Here is an 18,452-nt window from a genome sequence, read left to right on the forward strand (position 1 = left end):
TTGTTCAAAGACTTGCTTTGAACATTGATAAGTTTGTAAAAGAGGAAAGGAAAAAGGAGGATAAGATAACTTGGACCATGTTGTGGTCTGAATGTTGAAAGCACCTAACTTTGTAGGAGACAGAAAGGACTTTTCAAGGATGAGAACTTTGTGCACTTCAGAAGAAAGGCAAACACTTGCTCTCTGGTCTTATCAAAAAAGAGAAGGGAGAATGAAAGGAAGACTCACATATATTTAATACAAAATAGTAATATTTTAGAAAGGCTTTGTCCTTTATTCTTGATAGAGCACTTGTGCACACACAAGAGTGAGAGGGAATAGCACCCTCTACGGGGTCCGGTTGTGACACTATTCTACAGTTCCCCTCCAGTCCTCCAGTCCATTAGATCTTGGGTACTCACATTCATTCCCAGCATGTTTCAGGCTGACCAGGCCACCATGTGGGATCTGGCTTCTCTTGAGCAGCACGTTACTGCTGCATATTGGAGCTGGTCCTAAACACAAATTTAAAGCACCAAGAAGGATTTCCCTATTGTCCATGGGCTCTTAGGCACTTGGAGTGATATTGCTGATGAGCTGGGCATTTCTTTTTGTCACTGACAAGAATCAGTTCTGAAATGCTACTTGATCTACAGTTATTGTACAGTATTTTTTTTTTTCCTTTTAATCCAAGGCAGTTCAATGTTGACAGTTCTTTTCACTCTTTTCTGAATATCGGAACATATGATTGCATCAAGCTGGCTGCAGGCTCCAGTGCTGACATTTTCTAGCGCAAAGAATGCCCACATCACTCGAACATTTGAAAAGTGTTAATGAGCAGATCAAAAGGACTGTTGCCTGAAGCAGCTAACTTTTTTTTTTTTTAAAGAAATCGGCTCTTCTCCAAACTGAAATCTTCATTCTAGCAGCTAAGTAGATGAGATGTAATCCTCCCTGATGATAATAACAAATGAAAAAAAAAATTGGAGAAGAATCAAACTCTGCATATGGTTCATAAAGTGGTGAAAGTGTTTTCCAGAATATTCAATACAGAGCTGAAGGATGCTAAGTGGAAAAAATCCTGGCAACTAGGCAATATTATGCCTTTTAAAATCTGCAAATTCTCATAAAATATGGTGCATATGAATACATCCTTTTCTGAAATGAATGCGTTCTTTCACTATTTAATATAAGAATGGGATTCTCATGACTGTATTTGGACTAACAGATTTCCTTTTCTTCTGAACTAATTTTACCGTAATGTATGGAAATCAGATTTTTGCCATCTTTGGCTTTAGGGTCAAATGGATTCACAGTATTTTCTACTTCTTTGGTTACTTATGAGGCTCTGGGAAGGAGAGAAAGATACAATTTTGACAGGATCTTGCCATTGTGATCCTCCGCTCAGCCTCCCAGTTAGCTAGGACCATGCCCAGTTTGTTTAGGATGGTCTGAGAACTGGACCTGTGCCTCCCAGGCAGCCTCAGCCATCATGCAGCGGTGCCCTCCTGCTTTCACCACTCTAGCTGGGCAGGAGCATTATGAAACATCACAAGAAAACCACTTTATTTTCAGTCCTGACCTTTCCAGCCCAATGATGTTGGACATATTAACATGTTAGGTCTCTAAAATGTGGCGACCAGATCCATCTTACAAAGTTACCATAAGCTTTAAATATAGTCATATCCATCTACTGAGTTATCTATCATCTCTGTATCTATTCATCCATCCATTCATCTCTTCTAGTAACAGCAACTCAGCAAATCTTAGGCCTTTTCTTCTGTTACCTTTCCCTTTATAGTTCAGTCCTTATTTTAAAAGGATATCATGTGGCCCAAGTTGAACTCAGAGTTTATAAATATATAGACTGGGTTCTGGGTTCTGGTTTTGAATCCTAATTCTAAGTTTTTTCATTGTATGTACTTGGGCAAGTTATTGAAGTTAGAGTCTCTTTTTCCTTATATTTAAAATGCAGACACACATGATTTTTATGAAAAGAGGAAAACTATAGAGTATGTGGCATATGGCAACATCAGTAAAAGATGGTAATTGTTAATAGTAATAGCAGCATAGAAATGAGCCTTAGCTCTGGTTCAGTTTCAAAGGCACTGTCATCTGTTGTGATGGTAGTTGTGTCTACTAATTTACCAGATCAAAATCTGATTTAGGTAACGCTTTAAGGGCTTTGTTTCCATTGTTAACAACATAGAAAATATATATACTTGCCAAGACTTCAAAATTACTTAAAATTTTTTTAATAAAAAAGTCAAGTATGAAATTAATTACATATAGTTGGAAAAACAAAGTGTTTTTTTCCTGCAATAAGGTGAATGCAAATGAATATAGGCATATGGCTATACTAAATTATGGAAAGGAATCAAAGTAAAAGACCTGGTGGAAATATTGTGATATGCATTTTTTTATCATTTTCTTAGAATTTTCATGTTGGAAAGGACCTACCATTAATCTAGTTTATTTTCCAGATCAAGAAACTTGGGATGATCTATGTTTTCCCATCTGTAATTGAGTTCATTTGTTCTCTGACTTTATTGATTGACAGAGACAGTTGATGCTTCATTTTTCTTACAACAAGCAAATTTTAGAATAAAAATTTAGAAATACATCTTTATTTTTTTATTTATATATATTTTTCATAATATTTTACTTATAATTTGTAGATCAGTTGTGAACCTTGTGAACATTATCAGTTCCTTCAGCTTCAATTTCAATGATATTTTTAGTACCTGCTGTTTGCAGAGCTCTTTATTAAGCATCGATGATATTTATAAGGAAAGAGAAATGATTAAAGATGCTCCCTGACTTATGATGGGGTTGCTTCTCAATCAAACCATCATAAGCTCAAAATATTGTAGGTGAAAAATGCATTTAATACCCCAACAAGCCCATCATAGGGCCAGCTGGAGGTATGGTGTTTGGGGCAGCAGGATCCTACATGACTGACTGCGTGGTTCAAGTCTCAAGCCTGGTGGCTTGAAAAACTTGCCGAGCACATGTGTGTATGCCTGGAATTCTAAAAGCAGAAACTGAGGAGACGGTGGTGTGAAAGCACCCATGGGGATTGCTTTCTCACTTTCTCTCTCTCTCTCTCGTCTCTCTCTGGTGAGCACAGGTGCCCTCTAGCAATTTAAAAAATTTTTTTTTCTGTCATAAGTGGAAAATTGTAATTCAAATTATCATAAGTTGGGGTTATCAGTATTGTCCTTAAGAAATATATGCTTTTCAGGGGTAATTAAAAATTACAAAATAATCATAAAATCTGAAGCTACTGAAGATGCATGAATGGTTCTACTGCCTAGCAACATGTAGCTTGAGAAGTTTTAAGGCTTCTAGATGTAGCAGTGTAAAGTTGCTGTACTAGTCTGTTAAGGCTAGATGAGACCTAACATGGAGATGGTTGTTAGATTTGGGTGCCTGTGGAAGGGTTTGTATAGACAGGATGTTAGGGCTGAGTTGTGAAGGGACTGACACACCAGACTGAGGCATTTGAACAATGACAGTAGAAGAGCTGGCTCATGTAGATGTACGAAAAAGGGCTTTTGGCTTTCCAGCTTGTAGCTCATACCAGATAAAGGATCTTCAGAAACAGAAAGAATGTAGGAGTTCAATTCTTGGACCCAGTGGCTTGAAACTCATACTGGGTGCAAGTGTATGTGTCCCCAAGATCCCAGGAAGAAAATGGAGGAGAAGGCATTGCAGCATTGCTATCTCCCTGGGGAGTGATTTTCCACTTTATCTCTCACTGTCCCTGTCTCTCCCTTCTGTAAACACACATGCCCTAAGGCAAAAACCTCTAAAGATAAATAAATAAATAAATAAATAAATAAAGGAAGAAAGAAAGAGGATGCCTCTCATGATGCTGTTAAGTGTTCAACAGCAATGGTCATAAGAGGATTTTAAATCAAAACTCTGTTTTCCATATCACTGCTAAACTAGATGCCACACAGGATAATGCATATGATATAAGAAAAGGGAAGTGTTAGAGAAGTTTGTTCAGTACTTCTCAGGAGGTTATGAAATAAAACGGATGAGGATGCTGTTTATGCCCCCAGAAAATTATATACCAGTGCAAGATGTACAGATAATAACTGAGTAAATTGAAACCTTCATGATGAAATGAAAATGAGTTCAACTGAATTATGCTCTGACTTGGTGGAATGGAAGGATGTACCTTGATCTTTTCGTAGTGAGAAAACTCCAGAGAGCACTTTTATAGGGCACTCATACAACTAAGACTGGAAGCATGATTTGTAAGGTCCTTCTAATAAAATTCAGTATTTAATTGATTTGAATTATGGGTATTGGAATCATGAGTCCATTTTGATCAGAGAAATGACTGATAAAGATTCTGCTGGAAGAATTTTTGCATGGTTACATAGGTTAGAATGAGAGATGAGTTAGAGAAACAAACTGGACGTCTAATTTAGCTACATACATTATAGGCTTTGTGCCCATTGATGCAAAAGAAAGAAAAGGCTATGGTGCTTATAAACTATCAACCAATTTTATTATTTTGTGATTAGTTAAAATGTTTGTTACATAGGGTGTGAGAAAAGGCAGGGGTGCATCTGTTTTTTGACTGAGTATGATTCATTTACTTAATAATGGCTGGGTCATCTTAAAATGCTGTGATCAGTTCTGGAAGTCACACTTTGAGATATTGACCAAATAAACTAAACGAACTGACCAAGATAGCCAAATAACTCAGAACCATCTCATGAGAAATGGTTGACATTTTTAGCTTCCAGATGGGTAGACACGGTACATATATGGTAATTACTCTAGTATTCAAAAATAGGAATTGCTCTCCTCTGGAAGAAAAACTGGCTCTCTCTCTCTGTGTGTGTGTGTGTGTGTGTGTGTGTGTGTGTGTGTGTCTGTGTTTCTAGACTCTAGGATCAAGACTAAAGAGTGGAAACTACAGAAAGAGAAGCTTTGGCCTCATTTTAAGGAAAAACTTTCAAATCATAGGAGCTTGTTGCCAGTGAAATGAATTGCTTTGTGAGGTAGTGGATTTCTTTTTACTGCAGCAATTCAAACATAGTTGGACTGCAACGTGGTGAGAATTTTTCAGAGTATCAAAGTTTTGATTGTGTCTATTGGAGGAGTTGAAAATGTTGTGCTAGATACTTTTAAGGTCCAGAAAATCCTAAGTTTATGATTTTAGGTAGTGACAATAGGAAATGAATAAAAAGAATCCTCTTTTCATCCTTTGTCCTCTCTCCTCGGCAGTCTTTTTCCTTGCCTTCCTTTTTCTCTCTTCCTTCCCACCTTCCCTCTCTTTCTATTTCCCTCTCTCCCTTGGTCCCTTCCTCCCTCCTTTTCTCTCTCCTTCCCACTTCACTTTTCCTCTCTTCCTAACTCTCCTCACGTCCTTGAGTCTTATTCATGCTACAGTCTACTAAGCCATGGGAATGCAGTGAGGAATAAAGCACACGTAAAACCTGTTCTGGAGTTTACAGTTTTGGGGGGCTAGAAAACATGATCAATTTGGACAGAAATTGGGAAAGAACAAAGAGGCATCTGTGCATAAGAAGGGAATCTCACCTGCTTTGGGGAGATCAGGAGACTTCTTGAGGGCGTTTGCAGAGAGAGAGAGAGAGAGAGAGAGAGAGAGAGAGAGAGAAAGAAAGAAAATCTTAAAGAATCTGTTGGACATGGAAATGATTTGATGAAGCCAGTTACAAGTGAGAAAGAGATTGTGTATTATGCCAGCATTTTGAGGCTGTAACTGCAGAGTGATTTGTTTGAAAGAAACAGGGGAGACAAGAAGGGCACTGGCTTAAATGAGGATGGTTGGGTTCGTTTTATGTTGCTGAGTGTGAAATGTTGACAGATCTGGTTTTCATTGATTATTTTCGGCATGCAGGTTGATAAAGATATACAGTGCTTCTTTTTGTATAAGGGAAATGTACCTGTAGCCTGATAAGTTTAACTTTATTTTTGTTTTACTATAGTCATATTTTAAATCATAATCTTCTGTTGGTATTTATATCTGGGCTAGTCATTAAAAAAATCACAGATTTTTATCTCTCAAGATTACTAAAACATTTGAAACTTTATATTTTTTGGTAAAATAAAATTGAATAAATGAAAGAGTTAAATAGAAATAATGGCATTTGTCGGAACATTTAAAAAGAGATTCAGTCAAGTTAAATTACTGTCTAGTTTTATTTATGTAATTGTTACAGTTTCTGAGGTTTAAATCTAAACTAAAATTTAAATGACGAAAATATTATGCATGCAGAAATTTATAAGCCAATTCTCTCAACATTATCAGTAGTATTACCATTTGAAAACTCATCGTGAAAACTTTTGAACTTTTACAAAAAGAAAGACTAATATAATGAATCCTCCATAGCCTTACCACACAGCTCTACTGATTAACTTATTTTTAATTTCATTCATCTATTATGTTGGGTTGTCAGGAAAGTCATGATGCATTTTTGCATTAAAAAAAAATAAAAACCAGAAAAATATATCATGACTTTCCCGACAACCTAATATATCCACGTTCATTTCCCTACCTCAAACTATTTTGATGAAAATATCAGAATCATATCATTTTACCTGGAAATATTTGTATATACCTTTCAAAGATAAGCAGCCTTTAAAAAACATATCTGTGGGCCAGCCAGAAGCATGGTGGTTAAGGCAGCTGGAACCCACATAGTTTTATTGTGGCTAAAGTGCTAGACCTGGAGGCTTGAAAAACATGCCAGGTGCATGCGTATGCGTGTCCCAAATCCTGAGAGAACGGAGGAGACGGGATTGTGGTGTGGCCTTCTTCCTTGGGAGGATGATCTCTCACTTTCTCTCTCTCTCAAGAACACATGCCCAATAGCAAAATTTTAAAAAGTAAAATAGCCATGATAACATACCAAGCCATAATAATAATTACCTGCTGAAGTTGAAGTGGCACCTCATTTTCATAGTTGCTCTTGTTTTAAGTTTTTGAAAATTTTATAACATAAATGAAATATTTGACCTTAGATGAAGTGAAGCAGTTACATTTTCAGAACATTTTTCCTCTTAATGTAAAGATATGTACCTGAATTACCAGAAGCCATTGGCACGTGGCCAAAGACTTTCTATTATAATGGGGTAACAGTTCATATGCCCCAATACCAGTAAAGGTTATTTCAAATTAAGCGCTAGGCTCCTTGCCTCTACCTGAAAAATCAATCACAAGACTTCTTGCTTAATGATTCACAGGGAATAAATCTTGACTAAAAAGTTGTTTCATTCCAAGTAGCTTCAAACATTCCATATTCTCGCAGCTCTGTGGGTTGACTGGATCAATTAGGACATTCTCACTCAATTCTCTTACAGTTGCCTTCAGGTGTCAGTTGGGATGGTCCTTGGAAAGCTTAGCATGCCTGGATGTCCTACAGAGGTTTTTTCCTCCCATGCTTGGCACCTCAGCTGGGGTGGCTGAAACAGCTGGGGACTATTCTATGTCTCTTTTATCACCCAGCTTTTCCATAAGATTGTTTTAGGGTTTCTTCCATTTGATGGTCTCAAAGGAGTCTTATGAAATTAAAATAGAATTTCCCTGAAATGAGTATTTTGGAGTGACAGGGGTAGCTCAGAAGCTTCTTTTGACCTAGCCTCAGAAGTGCGATGGTGCTACTTGTAACTCATTCTATATAGTATTAGTCAAAGCTAGAAACTAAAAATAGCACTATGGGACTATCCAGTAATCCCACTATGGGATTTATACCCAAAGGAAATATCATGTCCAAGAAATATCTGCACTCCCATGTTTACTGCAGACTATTCACAGTAGCTAAGAGGTGGAATCAGCCCAAGTGCCCAATAGCTGAGAATGGATAAAGCAAATGTGGTGTAGATGCACACAGGAATACTTCGCAGCCATCAGAACAGACGAACTCCTATCATTCGAGGCAGAATAGATGAACCTGGAAGAAATAATGCTAAGTGAAATAAGCCATGCTCTAAAAGACAAATACTGTATGTCCTCATTCATTAGAGGAAGCTATATGAAACATTCAATTGCATTGAAATAGAAAATGTAATAATGGTGGATACCTGAAGCTAGAAAAAGGGGAATGGGAGAAAGGGGGGGATGGGAGATAGGGAGAACTTGGTTAACTGATATAAGAGTGCATGTAAATAAGTGGACAGAGTTATAGACTGCTATGCCACAGTGAAGAAAATTGGTGGTTGGGACTAGCAGATAGCATAATGATTATATCACTGGAATCTCACATAGTTAACTGTGGTTCAAGTCCCGGACCTGGTGGCTTGAAACTCATGCCAGGCCCATGTGCATGTGTACCCAAAATCCTGAGAGGAGAATGGAGGAAAAGGGATTGTGGTGTGGCCATCCCCTCCCACCCAGGGGGGGTGATATCTTGCTTTATGTCTGTCTCTCTCTGTCTCTGTCTCTCTGGCAAGTGCACATGTCCTATAGTAAAAATCTCTCTCTAAAAAAAAGGAAAATTAGTGGCAATTTAATATAAATTTCAAAATAATCAGAATAACACATTTAGAATGTATACAATACAAAGTAATGATAAATGTTGGAGATGGTAGATATGTTTATTTCCCTGATTTGATTATTATACCTTGTATATATTTTTTAAAAACCACACTGTACATGACAAAGATTTATATGTAAATTTATTTAAATAAAAATTATTATTAAAAAAACAAGTTATAGGCAAGCACAGATTAAAAAGGAGCATCAATATTGGAAGGCAAGGTTCATTGTGGGATATCTTGGATCTACCTTGGTATTTTGCTCTTCTAATTATTTTTACACATCCTTACTATTTCCTCCCTGTGCCATGGAAGTCTTTATATTCATTTTTTTTTTTTTGACAGGTTATCAAGGATCCTCCTCCACCACCACCTCCTGCACCAAAAGAGGTAAATGAGTGCCCGAACAAAGGATATGGGTTGGTTTGTTTTCTCTGTATAAATATCACCCCCCATATTTGATCAATTTTATTTGTTGTTAAATAACTCTAATACCTATGTATTGACATTTTACTTTATGAAAACAATGGTTACTTTTCATCTTCCTGTGATTTTTTAGTAGAGCCTGACTGTAGAGATAAATAGTACATAGAGATTTAATGTACTTTCTATAGCTGTATATCTGTAGTTCTTTTATAACGTTTTTTAAATTTATTTTTTTCCTACATGAGGGATAAAAAGAGGCAGAGAAAGAGAGAGAGAAACAGCACCCCCAGCAGTGTCTCTGGGCTGCAATCTACCCCCAGCCTTCAGCCTCACAGCGTTATGTTTGACCACTGTGCCACTGTTTGGCCTCTGATCACATTTTTTTTTAGAAAAAGTTTGAAGATTTAAGCTGGCAATTTAAGCATGTTATTATTTTCTTTAAAATTGCTGGGTCAGCCTGTGGCCTTGTGGTTACATGAGCTGGATCCCATATGCTATATCTGCCATTTGAGTCCCAGTCTTTGTGGCTTGAGAAACACACCAGGTACCTGTGCACACATGGCCAAAATCCTGAAAAGAGGGAGAGATGGAGGAGAAGGGATTGCTGTGTGACCATTCCCCATGGGGGGAGCTTCCTTACTTTCTCTTATTCACTGACAAGCGTATGTGCCTTTTGGCAAACTTTTTGTAAAAAAGCAAAAATATGATTACTGTTTTTTTTAATTACTGTTTATTACTCAAAATTATGTTATCAACATGGAATAAGGAATGTGCTAGTGTTATATATTTTCACAGGCTCTCAAATGTCTAACTTTTCAGTATACATTTCACAGAGATCAAACTTACACATACATTGATGCCCTCAATGATGAAGTAGCCTATTTCCAATGTTTTATTATTTCTCGTATGAAGTGATAAATAGACTTGGAATAAACAAATGATAAACAGAAACTTTTGGCCCCCTAGGGATGATGAAAAGGGAGATTCCTAAATTTTGAGGTAGGGAAGGAGTCCTCGTATCCTACAGAACACCACTCAAAATGTATGCACGTGAGCATAAATGCATCCACGTGTGCTGTATGTAATTTCTACAGTCCTCTCGAATCAATGGAATTAATCAGAAAAACATGTCTGGGCCACTTCTGACTAAAGAGGATTTTAGGAAATTAATTAAAACCATTTTTAAACATTGTATATCCACAGGAGGAAGAAGAGCCTCTGCCTACCAAGAAATGGCCAACTGTGGATGCGTCCTACTATGGTGGTCGAGGTGTTGGAGGGATTAAAAGAATGGAGGTTGGTGTCTTTAAAAAAAACAAACAACATAGAAACTGCAGATCTAGAATATGTATTGGTAGGACTATTAAGCCATGAAAACTTACTTTTTATAATTCACTATCAAAATATCATCCATTTTATCACTGGGTCTTTTCTGGATCCACTTTTTATTTTTTCCTGTGAAATCATCCCTGCCATTTCAAAACGGTTGAAGAAAAACTGCATTCATTAGTCAGAGGACTGCATTGATAAGATATCTGAATTCTAAAGCCAGAGACTTTCTCACTATTTTGGAAAAAATTACTGCATAGAACATCAACTTTGAAGAAGCCAGTCACTTCAAGTTGCAACAATGTTCTTCTTTGAAAAGATCCAACAGTTATGTACTATTTGGAGAGAAAATGTTAAAATATTCAGTAATCTGGATGACCTTACCACAGATATAGAAGAAGCACATTTTAAACTCCATAGCAGATTTTAGTGACTACTTATGAATTACCATAATTAATATTGCATGTCATTTAGAAAACACATTGAACTTTTAGACTGACTCAATGAGTGGATTACGATTGAACTTTCATATTATATCTTATATTAAATGAAGTTGTCTTATCACTACAAAATATCTTTCAAAGCCATCACTTTGAATGAATTAATAATAAATAATTATTGCCATCACTGAGCCCTAAATAGCATGGTAGATAGGCCAGCATCCCATCCCAAGGAGGAATTCAAGGAATTTTCTAAATGACACTTTGATTTTATTCTTTAACACAGACCCTGGCACATCTTCCTTATTAGTTAACCTTCAGTTTTACTGATTTTTTCTTAAGTTTATTTCCTGAAAGAGAATGAGAGCATGTGCATGCAAGAAAGAGTAGGAGAGACAGAGACAGAGACAGAGACAGCCACCCTTGCTTGTCTCTCATGTTATGATCCACTTTTCCCAGCCTTCCAGCTATTCAGGACATTGAATGTACATACATCTGGCAGGTTTCAGATCGACTTAGAACACAAATGCAGTTGGCCACGTGGCTTCCAGCACTGAGTTCAGCATGGTACCACCTGTGCCGCTGCAGTTTTCTGTCATTATACGTTTCTCCTATTGTCATCTTGGCTTTATTGTGTTATTGTCTGCAAAATCAGTCATCTAATTAACAACCTCATAAGTGCTGTAGTGTTCTTTTTTGATACATTTTGGTAAAATTCATAATCCCAAAAAAAGAGCTTTTCTTTTTCAGAATAAACTTCACTATTTTTTTTAAAAGCCTGAATATCTGTACATAATTGTCATTAGCAAAATGTTTAATCCAGCCACCTGACAGTGATCGTCACTTTCTCAGCCACATTAGATGATAAAACTATTCGTCCACTTTATTTCAAAAATATTTTCAAAATATTCAAGCATCTTGCTGCCAAGAGCCATGGTAAAAAGCATGTACTAGAAGCTATTAAATTGGTCTTTGAGGAATATATAGGTTTCGTTTTAGTATGTGGGTAACTGAGAATCTTGAACAATACAAAAACTTGGCTAAGCTAGTTCTTGCTTGACGAAGAAGGAAGAGTGTGTTATTGTAGACTTGGAAAAGTGGCAAAAGAGTGGCCTGGATGTTCCTATATGTATAAAAAATACTTACTAGGGGACCACCAGTTAGTGTAATGGCTATGTTGCTGGACTCCCATGTAGTAAACCACGGTTCGAGTCCCAGACCCGGCGGCTTAAACTCATGCTGGGCGCATGTGTGTATGTGCCCAAGATCCCGAGAGGAGAATGGAGGAGAAGGGGTTGTGGCGTGGCCATCCCCCCCTGGAGGGTGATTTCTCGCTTTCTGTCTCTCTCTGTCTGTCTGGCTAGCGCACATGCCCTATAACAAAAACCTCTCCAAAAAAAAAAAAACTTATTAGCAAAATTTTACATGCAAATATCCACATGTGATCCTTCACAACTCACTTTTAGTTTATTTGGCTCTATTCCAACATATAAAAAGATGTATTATATGTAAGGGGAAAAAAAGGTTTGATAGATTATACCAAAAAATGTGGGTAGGTTTCTCTGGATGGAGTAATTTTCAAGGTGTGCAATATATTTTCTGATTTTTTTTAGTCTAATTTGTTTGTCAATGAGCACATACTACTTTATATTCACAGTAATAAATTTAATTTCATTTTGAAATCTATACATGCAATGTACCGCATGGGAATGAGGTAAAGCTATATGTGTATGTGAGCCTTAATTGAATAATGTTCTTGCTGAAAAAAAAAACTAGGAATAAAATCAGATTTTTGTGAGTTAGATATTCTCATGTTCTAAAGACTGAGATCTCTTTCTAAAGAAAAAATATGCATGAGACCTTGAGTGGGTCATGAGTTAAACGTAACATTATTGGTTCATGCTCATTGGAACCAGAGCTTATGACTATCCCCAAGTAACTCATAATTCTGATTTCAAGAGTTATAGACTATGGGGAACCAGCAGTTAGCATAATGGCTATGTCGCTAGACTCCCACGTAGTCAACCGCGGTTCACGTCCTGGACCCGGTGGCTTAAAACTCACGCCGGGTGTGTGTGCGTGCGTGCCCAAGATCCCGAGAGGAGAATGGAGGAGAAGGGATTGCGGCATGACCATCCCCCCCTGGGGGGTGATTTCTCGCTTTCTCTCTCTCTGTCTCTGTCTGGGGAGCGCACGCGCCCTATAGCAAAAATCTCTCCAAAAAAAAAAAGAGTTATAGACTATTAATATATGAAATTATATCAGCAACCCATTCTTTTCAGTTGAAGAAAATTTGAGCAAAAGACTCAGTCAACTTATAATAAATCTTGGCTTATTTTGGCTTTGGATAAATTTGGCTACATTGTATGGAGTATTCTGTGGAAGAGATGGAAATGAAAATGAGAAAACAAATGGCAGAGCAAATGTGGACATTACAAAAGAGACACACAATATATAAAAATACACAATAACATTGAACTGAGAATTAAGCATTATTAAACTCTCGCACACTTATTTAACCTTGGAGAGGTAAGATAGAAAACATAATCTTTGTAAAAGCATGCCTAATCAAACCAGAAAAGTACTTCCTTTAGGGAAAAAACCCTCAAACTGGGGAAAATAAAAGGAATTATAGAAATGATACGAATGATGTGTGTATCAAATTACAGAACAAATCTTCACGATTAAGGTTATTTTAAGTCAGGATAAGGAATTTTACCTAGAATATGTTTCTTAGTCCTCCTTTAAATTAAATATTTAAACACTATGGTAATGGGAATTTACTGAAAGCTGGAACTGAGCTGATGTTAATAACAGCTGTTAGCACAACTGATCCACATTACCTAATGACTTCAAATGTGTGTTTCTGCCAATTCAGCGTGAAGCTGTTTTTGTTTCTTTCCTCAATTCTGGAATTGCTCCGCTATGATATAACCTCCTAGTCATCCAAATATGCTCTGAAAATTACAGAGTTTCATCGTTTATAATGAAAGCCAAGTAGAATTGGAAGACTTTAGCTATCAAGCTCCCACTTATTGTTTTTTTCCACATTAAAAAGCTAGAAATATTAATTCTGCTCAGGCTCCCTTTAGCAATCTATCATTATTCTATCTATCTATCATATCTATACACACACATATATAAATATACATATATCTATATTATATGTATTTTTATATATAATATGCATTTGCCATGAACAAAAGTTTATGGAAGATACATCCTATAAGAATATTATGCCTGGATTTCAAAATTTTTGCCCCCAAATAAATAAAATTATACTTCAATTCCATTTTCCATGAAATTTTAAAGTTTATGTCATACATATAAGTACATATCTATTCATGTATGGGTCAGAACACACATATATATATGTATGTGTGTGCATATAATGTATATATATGTGTGTATATGTGTGCGTATATGTGTATATATGTGTGTGTATACATATATGTGTATGTAGGCATATATGTGTGTATATGTGCATATATATGTACATATACATATTTATATGTATATGTATGTATGAACAGGTCAGAATTCTGGTTCAACTAGCTTCATATTTTTTATCTGAGAATGGTGCCAGTGGTATTTCAAAGAAGAATGTGATTACCACTGCTTCTATGTCAATTGTGAAGGATAGGCTGGGGAACTATATATACTAAAATCTTCTATTTCCAAATGGGTCTAAATTGTATCTACTTATATTTCTACCCTGAATTACTTCTCTGAGTTATGACATTCATATGTTTACTTAATTATGCATCTCCTTTTGTTTTTGTTTTTTTCCTTCAAATTGAGATTTTACTATAAGGATATGTGTCTGAGTTTTAGAGTTTTTAATTCAATTTAGCTATGTCTTAAGATTTTATAAATGTTAGTTTCTCTAGGTGAAGACACTGATTTGAAAGAGAAGGTCATTTCTTTGGAAAGAAAGCCAAGTATCTAGCTCTAAAGGTTTAATGGTGTTTAAAACAATTTTAACAACCTCATAAAGAACATTCTAGTACCCTGATCACACTGAAAGATACAGATACATTTTAATGACTCAACAGGGGCCACTTGAAATTGAAAGCCCTTTCTAAAATTGTAGTAAAAAAGGATAAGAACATCTAAGTAAGCTTTATCAAAAAGCTCTGAATAGTTCTTTCTATGGACAGTAATCATCTGTATCCCTATATACTAACTCAGGTCATTAAAATGCTTTAATAAGTCTTTAATTTTTTTTTTCCTTTGTAAAAATCACTTAAATGTAGTGTTTTATAGTGAGCCCTGGGCAGCTCTTTGGGTTTCTTTTTAGAGTACCACTGTCTCATCTCCATCATCTTAATGATGTCCTTGGTCTTTGTAGGACTCCTCACTGCTTCTGGATGGGCATTCTCCAGGGGACACATCCTAGTCATGTACCCAGTTTGACTCAGAGTTAGCCCTTACTGTTTGTTCATTGAAAAGTAAAGAAAACAGGGGCCAGCAAGTAGCGTTGTGTTTAAGGCACTAGACTCTTGTATGATCTGCCGCGGTTCGAGTCCTGGACCTGGTAGCTTGCAACTCATGCTGGGTGCATGTGTGTGGGTGCCCAAAATCTTGAGAGGAGAATGAAGGAGAAGGGATTGTGGCATGACCAGCCCCTCCGGAGGACAGTTCCTCATTTTTTTTCTCTCTCTGTCTCTCTGTGTGTCTCCAGTGAATGCATGCGCTCTATAGCAAAATCTCTTGAAAGAAAGAAAACAACCATTCGATTCTGTGGTTTTTTAGTGCCAAGAGTTTTCAGAGAAGGAAATTCCCTAAAACTTGTGGAATTCCTTGGTCTCCCTGATCTTTCTTTTTAAAGTAGTTTCTTTTGATTTATGTTCTTCAAGGAAAAATTGATATGTCAAGTAGCCAAACTCAGATGAGCATACTAAACACTGAAAGTTACTTTATAAAGTAACATTTTATAAAAGTAAAGAAAACTCATATATGAGGAATAATTAGGAGATACTTATCTTTTTCCTCTGAGAGAGTGCACCAAAGAACCACAGGCTGGGCAAAGGCTTGTTCCTCTGTGACACTTTCTATCTGATCGCAGAATCTTCCCTTTGTCTTAAAGGTTCGTTGGGGTGATAAAGGATCAACTGAAGAAGGTGCAAGACTGGAGAAAGCCAAAAATGCTGTGGTGACCATTCCTGAAGAAGCAGAGGAACCCGTCAGACCTAGACCACCTCGACCCAAACCCATACACCAGCCTCCACAGACAAAATGGTACACGCCAATAAAGGTACTTATCCAAATTTTATGTAACTTAACTTCAACCTCCTAGAAAAACTGTAGTTTTTTTAGTACCAACCTTCCCCCTCACCTATGTGAAAGAGGACTAAGGTAGATCAAATATTTTTCCATTTTCTACTCTAACAACTGAATATTGTCTTGGGAATCAGAAACCCCAAGATTATCTTCTGTATGTATTTGTTTTAATTTATGCAAGAGATGGGGCTAGAGAATAAGACTTCAGTGTTTTCATTTCACTTATCATTTATTCAGTAAATACAGGTGAAATACCTTCCCTGGGTATTTACAAAGCCCATTTTCCTTCAGGGTCGTCTTGATGCGCTCTGGGCTTTGTTGCGACGACAGTACGACAGGGTGTCCTTGATGCGACCACAAGAAGGAGATGAGGTTTGTACATGGGAAGATGTTGGGAGAGGTCTGACTGCTGGGTCAGTATAATGAAGATGTGAAGTATAAAGAAAGTATTTTTAAAGCCCTTATTACCCTCAAGAAGGAGATATTGTCTAGCCAAATTTCTATTTATAGGGTGCTTAATGAATTATTTATTACCTTTAGTTAAAGCACATCTTCAAGTGGGGCCCTCAGGTGGTGTAGTGGTTAAGGTGTGGACTCCTACATGGCCAACCACAGTTTGAGCCCCAGACCTGGTGGCCTGCAGATCACACCATGTGCATGTGTCTACATGTCCAAAACCCCAGGTGGAGAATGGAGGAGAGATTGTGGTGTGGTCTTAACTCCTGGGGGGAGATTTCTCACTTTCCTCTGTCTGTCTAGTTCTCTCTCTGGTGAATGCATATGCACTATGGTAAAAATCTAAAAACAAAACAAAACAAATACATCTTAAATCTACAGTTTCACAGTCCCTTTCAGGTAATTCATAACAAGTATAGTCATTTGTACACCTACTTTTCTAAGCACATTCATCACTTTAGCCTTTGAATTTGAGAACACTGTGTTCTGAGGATTTACCTGGTGGAATAAACAAATTAGAAATTCAAAACTGAAGTCTCTCTTCAGCATTTAGTAGCAATGAGGTCTAGGAGAAATGCCCAGAACTCCAATTTCTTTAGGTGCTTTATATTTTTCCTGCTTTAACAGTTGATGTAATCTAATTTCTTAATCATCTGAAAGTTCTTTAAAGTAACAAAACATGATAAAAATCTATGACAGTGGGATACATATATGCACACACATGCATCGAAACATACATGTATGCATGTATGTATGTATGTATGTATGTTTTTCTCCACCAGGAAAACCAGCTTGAGGCTTTTTTTTTTTTGGTTTTATTTTGGAAATTTGACTAGAATCTGTCTAATTCTATAATTTCTTTAGTATATCAGCATCATTTCCTATCATACTGATGTAAAAAGATTGTTAAAAGGTTTTTATAAAAACAATGGGTGAGTTGGATAAGGGACAATTCTATTTATACTACTAGGATCATTTCATTGTATGTCCATGTGATCATTATTGTTTTCACAAGGGATGAATTAATATACTTCCGATTAGAGGACTTTAGGCTATTTTTTTAAGGAGGAAATGATTAATTAATACTTATCATTCAGTCCAAGCTAAGTTTTATTTAGTATTACATGGTTTTAGCTTGGTGTTTAAAATACAAGGAGGCCTAAATCTTAAAATTTTACTTCTATGAAATGAAGGTGATTTAAAAAAACATCTGAGTTCAATCAGCTAGGAAATTTAATTTGAAGAATGTAGTCCTGGAATTTTTCCAGTAGATCATTTACTCTTTGTCAGGACCATTGGTAGAGAACTGGTTGGTTTATAAAGAATCCTCTTATTGGATCATTGTGTTTCTTATTAGAAATGTCTTATGTAATGAGATTTGTGCCTCTGTTTAAAATCATGTGTGAGCTGGAGTTCTACTTCTGTAACAATATATAATAATTCTTACACTACAACATATTGGACTTTCACTTTTTTTTTTTTTCATTTTTGTTATAGGGCACAAGCACATGCCAAAGTAGAGAGAGAGGCAGAAAGAGAGAGAGGAATATGAACCCCTCCAGGGGAATGGCCATGACACGATCCCTTCTTTTTCATTTTCCTCTCAGGATTTTGGATATGCACATACATCACCCAGTGTGTTTTTCAAGCCACGGCATCTGGGATTCAGATTGCTCAGTTGGCCATATGGGACACAAGAGCCTTAACCATACACCACCAGCTAGCTCTACCTTATATATTTTTAAATGGTTTTCATGTACCATCTGAGTTTTCTCTGGGTTAGACATTAGTTCATTTGTTTAATAATTTCATTTTATTAAGTGCTGGGTATTAAACTAGTGTCGAAGATGTACTAGCCAGGAAAAACAGACAGTGATCTCAGCTAATGCTTTATATTCTTTTAGTTATCATGATTAAAATTTAGTTTTTCATCTTTCACCCTTCTATTGATTCAATTCAATAATTTATAGATTATAAATATGCACAAGTAAAGGGCAGGTACAAACTGTAGCCTTT

The 18,452-nt window shown here is 36.5% G+C and overlaps 1 protein-coding gene across 1 annotated transcript in view; it reads left to right on the forward strand.

Moving 5' to 3' along the window:
* Positions 1-18,452, forward strand: part of ANTXR2 (ANTXR cell adhesion molecule 2) — a 175,100-nt gene that overhangs the window by 93,057 nt on the left and 63,591 nt on the right. Inside the window, exons 13-16 of the mRNA XM_006151459.3 lie at positions 8,848-8,892; positions 10,132-10,224; positions 15,787-15,954; positions 16,272-16,352. Coding sequence (XP_006151521.2) covers positions 8,848-8,892; positions 10,132-10,224; positions 15,787-15,954; positions 16,272-16,352 — 387 coding nt within the window. The remainder of the gene's footprint in view (positions 1-8,847; positions 8,893-10,131; positions 10,225-15,786; positions 15,955-16,271; positions 16,353-18,452) is intronic.

The sequence above is a fragment of the Tupaia chinensis genome, unplaced genomic scaffold (genome assembly GCF_000334495.1).
Source record: "Tupaia chinensis unplaced genomic scaffold, TupChi_1.0 Scaffold000318_1, whole genome shotgun sequence".
In the NCBI taxonomy this organism is placed as follows: domain Eukaryota; kingdom Metazoa; phylum Chordata; class Mammalia; order Scandentia; family Tupaiidae; genus Tupaia; species Tupaia belangeri.